The sequence below is a fragment of the Leptopilina boulardi genome, unplaced genomic scaffold, assembly GCF_019393585.1.
Source record: "Leptopilina boulardi isolate dan_hultmark-lab unplaced genomic scaffold, ZJU_Lbou_2.1 LbouV2_121, whole genome shotgun sequence".
In the NCBI taxonomy this organism is placed as follows: Eukaryota; Metazoa; Arthropoda; class Insecta; order Hymenoptera; family Figitidae; genus Leptopilina; species Leptopilina boulardi.
This window is the reverse complement of record NW_026137665.1, coordinates 1045542-1051541: the sequence shown is the minus strand read 5'-3', so window position 1 is coordinate 1051541 and position 6000 is coordinate 1045542. Positions and strand designations below refer to the sequence as shown.

Genomic DNA, 6000 nt, shown 5'->3' with positions numbered 1-6000 from the left:
GTTTTGACTTTTCTCTATAACTTTCCCTGTAGGCCGAATTTTGTGATTTCTCGCATATTGTTCGAAAGATCTACTAAAATGCAATGTTTTTGCTGCGAACACTGAAAAAATTATATTCTAGATTTAATAATTTCTTCTTAAATAGGCGCCATGCCAAGAATATTCCCCACTTAAAGTAAGTGGGAAATATTCTTACAGTAAGTAATATATTCTTACTGTAAGAATATTTTCCACTTAATTTAAGTGAAGAATATTCTTATTGTAATATATTCTTAATATAAGAATATTTTCCACTTAATTTAAGTGAAGAATATTCTTGGCGCCTATTTAAGAAGAAATTCTTAAATCTAGAATATAATTTTTTCAGTGAACATTGTAAAAATATTTGACCAAAAGTTACGGAGTTATAGTTAATTAAAAAAAAAAAAAAAAATTAGTCATGGTTGAGCCACTGTAGAAAATCAATGAAATATGTAGATAAATGATTAATAATGACCTTCAAATGAAAGAATAGCGTTCAAATACACTTGGAAATGTGTAAAGGAACCACGAAATTGAAATAAAAAGCCCTTATTGTGTAATTTTCCGATTTTCGCTTGTATCGCAAAGCTGGTTTGAAAAGTGAAAAAAAAATTATCAAAAATTTGTATTTCCTTTATTTTCAATGGAAATGAAGTTTCTGACACCTCTTTAAATCGACAAATGAATTTCCATTGCAAGAACCCTTCATAATTGCAAAATTTTTTGGTAATGAAGAATTTTAGTCAACTTACTTTGTCTTTGACATATTTTTTCTGCACTTAATTGTCTTCTTTTGAAACAACAAAAAATTTTTTTGTTGAACGTATATAGCACTGAAATAAATAATGCTGATGATTTTAAAATAAAAATAATTTTTATTGAGTAGAGAAGAATGTATAGGTATGTTACATAGAAATGGGAAAGACGAGTTAATATAATAGTGATATATCTCAATGGCGGAATTGTTTGAATGTAGTGGTTGGTTTGCCAACAACTTTATTGACAGTTTCTTTAGGTACTCGAACTTCAGGATGAGCCTCGTTGAATTGTAATGATCGTTGAATAGCAGCGGGAATTGCTGGAATATGTGCACCTTCTGGATGAAAACCATTTTCATCAGCAGTATAGTGAACTTCATATGTTACACCATCTTCACCAAGATAACGATAACTTCCTCGTGCAACAACTGCCGGTCCCTCGGGTCCAACTGCCAATGGCTGGCCAGATTCTTCAGCAAAAATTCCATTTTCCGTTTCATAATGATAATTGTATGAACCATCAGGTGCAACGTCTGATGATTGTTTCAAAATTTTCACCAACGGACTGAGATTCAAGTGAGAAACATCGGCTGCCACTACTGCCACAATGGCCAAAGAGACAATCTGAAATTACAAATTTCGTATTTTATTTATTATTGTTAATAATAATAATAATAACATAACCTAAACCTTATAAATTGAAAATTTTAATAAAAAAAACAATAAAATAACTAAAGTTTGGGAAAAAAAATTATACAAAGGTTAAAAAATTATTTTTCTTCGATTATTATTAAATTTTTTAATTGTCAATTTTTTAAAATACATTTCTCATATTAGCTACAGTAGCTAATATTTAGCTGTTACAGCAAACTATTTTAGCTATAGTAGCTAATTTTTAGCTGTATTAGCTAACGAAAATTGCTATTCATATAAATAACAAATAGGGTTAGCTAAAATAGCTAAATTTTAGCTAATATGGCTAACTTTTTTTCTCCGTTTAGAATTTTTTTTTTTTCAAGAAATCAATTGTTTAGAATTTTAAAAATTTGCATTCTTCAACAAAAAATTTGTCAAAAATCATTTTTTTTAAATTTTCTGGAATTTTTTATAAATAAATTAAAGTAATTATTAGTTTTAAAAATTTATTTTACTTTTTTCCCAAAGCAAATTAAAAAGTTTGCCTTTACACTCAATTATTAAGCATGTGATATATTTTATATTCATTAAGTAAATAATTATTTACTACTATTTATTGAATTTAATAAATGATTTTTTAAAATTGGATAACAATTAATTAATTTTCTTCAGTGAAATATTTGGTTTTTTTTAATAAAAATAAAAATTATTTGATACAATTTTATTTTATCGGTTCAACTTCTAATAAAGTAAATTATTCATTAATATACGAATAATTTATTATTTAATGCTAATACCCACATTTAATTTATAAAAATTTTTACGGCGTCGAATCTTAAATTATCGAATTTCTATTTAGCAAAATTGTATAAAGTGGATTTTATATTATGCAAAATTTTCAATTTACATTTAACTAAAATTCGATTTAAAAGAATTTCTATATTTAGCAGAACTCTTATAAAGCATTTTTTCTAATACTTTTTAAAAATTTTAAATTAATATAATTTCAATTTAACGAAATTCATGTCTATTAAAATTTGACAAAAAAAAAACTAAGTAGAATTTTTCTTAAAATGATAATTTTGTTAAATAAGAATTAGTTGGAATTAAAATTTTCTTTAATAAAAACTTTGTTAATTAAGAATTTTGTTAAATAGAAATTCTGTTAATTGTGGATTTATTTAATGACAATTTTGTTAAGTAAATATTTTGAATAAATCGAAATTTATTAAAATAACAATTATGTTAAAAAAAATTGTTCTTTATGCAATTTTTATTGACATAAATTCCGCTAAATTGAAATTGTATTAATTTGAAATTGAAACTAGAAAATCTGCTTTATATAATTTTACTAAATAAAAATTTGATAATTTAAAATTTGACGACGTAAAAATTCTTTCAAATTAAATGTTGAGAATATTTATACGTTCCCAATTAGTTTATTTATTTCACTTAAATATTTTATTTTTTACGAAACATTATTGATTTGGTTCAAATATATATATATGAAATTAGTGCTCTCTAAATCTGAATTAGTAAAAATGTTTACTAATTTAAATTAGTGACTCACTTTTTGCTTCTAAATAAGTAAAATTTTACTAATTATTAGTAACTTTAACTAACAATTAGTAAAATTTAACTAATTCTAAAGCAAAAAGTGAGTCACTATTTTAAATTAGTAAACATTTTTACTAATTCAGATTTAGAGAGTGGATAATAAACAGGTAAATGATTTAATTGAAATACTTTTGATCACATATTTTTTTCTATCCTTGAAGATTTTTTGCAAAATAATAAAGATCCTTGGGGGTAAATTCCACGAGTTTGAAATAAATAAATAAAAAGGGATAAAAAAAAATAAAAAATTTATATGTTAGTAATATGTGTAAAAAATTTTTTAGAAAATTTCTTTATTTACATTTACACGTTATTTTATATATGAATGAAGAAGAATATACCTATATATAATTATAAAGGAAAATTTATATATAAATGTGAAAGAAACGTGTATACAATTTAAAAAAAAAAAATTGACGATTCTTGAAATTGATATTTCCGTAAGATTCGTGTAAAATAAACTTGGAGGTTTCGTGTATGGATGATCTTGAATTAACAAAGAGGTCTCACGCGATTCTGATCTTATAACGATAATTAAGAGGATCTCATATATTTTTGCAGCAGCAACAGCTGTTTTATTATTATCGTCCCATATTATATACACTTCTCAAACCGCGCCGACAGTTTTCATTAAAATATAAATTTTTCAAAAAAAAATAAAATAAAAAAAAAATTTTTCTCGAGGACGAACAAAATTTCGAAAGATAAGTATAATAATCTCACTCTTCAAGGGTGATGAAAATTGTTATTCTCAAAACCGGCTTCAACGTACAAATTGCTCGTCTCACATATGGATTATTTACATATAAAGTAAAACAACTCAACTTTTGCAGTTTGTAATTGTTATCGACCACCCACAAGATTTTAAAAATAAATTAATTGATTATATATTACTTTATTATATAATGATTTTTTATTAATAATATCAAATGTAATGAATTAAATTTATTAAAAATAAATATTTATATTTATTTATTTATAAAAATTTCTAATTAGTGGCAAATTTTTGAAACTGGACTAAAATTTATTTATTTAGAAAAACTTACGAAGAATTTCATGTTGATCAGTGGATAAAGGTTTTTTACTGACTGTGCTATAATTTTGAGAATACTCATCATCTTATATACGAAAAATTTCTGGGGAGATAACCTTTGCCAATTTCGAGAATGTCATCCTTTTTGATACAATAATCCACAAACTTTGTGGAAAGGACTCGAGGACCAATCAAAAAAAAAAAAAAAAAAAAAAAAAAAAAAAGGATGAGTAAAGTGATGAAGGTCACAAAAACTGGAATCGATTAAAATAAATTTATTCATTCGGTCAGTTGCTTTATGTTCTTAATTAAGAATAAAATAAGAATAGATCTCGATTATATAAAAATGAAATATTATTACGTTACATACGATAAAGATTAGAATATCTATTATTATTATTATTATTATTATTATTATTATTATTATTGCTATACGTTATAACGCAGGTAAGAAAGGTTTGTATTAAAAAAATATATGTATATTGCAAAATTTCACCATTCCCAACATATTATGTATATTAGATTGATAAGTAAATCCTTTTTGCGAATTTCGTTTTTTGTCCACAATATTTCTAATTCTAATGAGATTGAAGAAATTTCCTATATATCAAATTGAATTCCTTTTCTGTTTCCCGCATTGATGACCTTTAAATTTTGCAAAAAAAAAAAAAAAAAAAAAAAAAAAAACTTTCGAATACTGACAATAGGTATATAGGTACTTTGAAGTATAATAATATTTTTATTTCTTTCTTATGGTTTCTTATTTCTTTATGATTTTTTTTTCTTACAGTGAAAAAAAAAATTTATTTGATTCAAATACTCGATTAATTGACTATATTATATCAAATAACTATTTATTTGAACCAAATAATTTTTATTTGAATTAAATAAATTGTATTTGAATCAATAATTTCTGTATTTGAAACAAATATCGCATTTAATTGACTCAAATAATAATTATTTGATTCAAATAAATATTTATTTGATAATAATCAAGTAATCGAGTATTTGAATTAAATAATCAAATTAACAGGTTAAATAAACTAAAAAAGTAGTAATTAACTTATATCCATCAACTTGTTGACTTAAAATAGTCAAATTAAATTTCACTTCAAATTAAATTTCATGTTTCATCTCATCCGGACAATTCCATTTCTCACGGAATTGACATTTATTTTAAAAACAAATTTTTTAAATATCAGGAATAATAAAAAGTTAAAACTGCTTCGCAGTAGGCTTCTATATAGAAACATTCAATCTAAATCATTATACACTTGAATTAGATTGCGATGTTAATTTTTTTTTTTTAATTACAAAGGTTTGAAAAAAACGTGTTTCATCTCTCCCGGATTTATCCTACTGAAAAATCATTTAACAGAAAATTTCTAATTGATAGAATTTTCATTTGTCCGAAATTGCAAATGGCCGAACAATCTATTTTGGCGCGATTTTTAAAATCAACCAATCAAAAATTATCCATAAAATATTGTGATTGGTTGATTTTAAAAATCGCGCCGAAAACTTTCTGTCGATTGTTTGTTCGGACATTTGCAATTTCGGACAAATGAAAATTCTATCAATTAGAAATTATGTTAAATGATTTCTTGGTTTAAAAAAAATTCTGTAGTATGAAAAATCATTTATATGGAAATTATATCAAATAATAATTCGAACAAATGAAAATTCATTTGAAAGAATAAAATGAAAATTCTATGCAATTAAATTCTACCAAATAAAAATTCTTTAAAATATGCCTATAATTATGTTAAATGAAAATTCGAGCAAATAAAAATTCTGTAAAGTGAATTTTCGGTTATATAAAAATTGTGTAATATAGAAAATCGATTTGATGAAAATTCTGCAAAATACTAATTCGAATAAATAAAAATTCGGCTCAAAAATAATTATGACAAATGAAATTCCATAAAATGAAAA

The 6000-nt window shown here is 23.5% G+C and overlaps 1 protein-coding gene across 1 annotated transcript; it reads right to left on the bottom strand.

Moving 5' to 3' along the window:
• Positions 1-876: 876 nt before the first annotated feature.
• On the bottom strand, positions 877-4244 carry LOC127285821 (cuticle protein CP14.6-like). Its single transcript, XM_051312013.1, has 2 exons — positions 4079-4244; positions 877-1403 (listed from the first exon to the last, which is right to left on the bottom strand). The coding sequence occupies exons 1-2, from the start codon at positions 4148-4150 to the stop codon at positions 972-974; spliced, it is 504 nt and encodes a 167-aa protein (XP_051167970.1). The 5' UTR covers positions 4151-4244; the 3' UTR covers positions 877-971.
• Positions 4245-6000: the final 1756 nt, after the last annotated feature.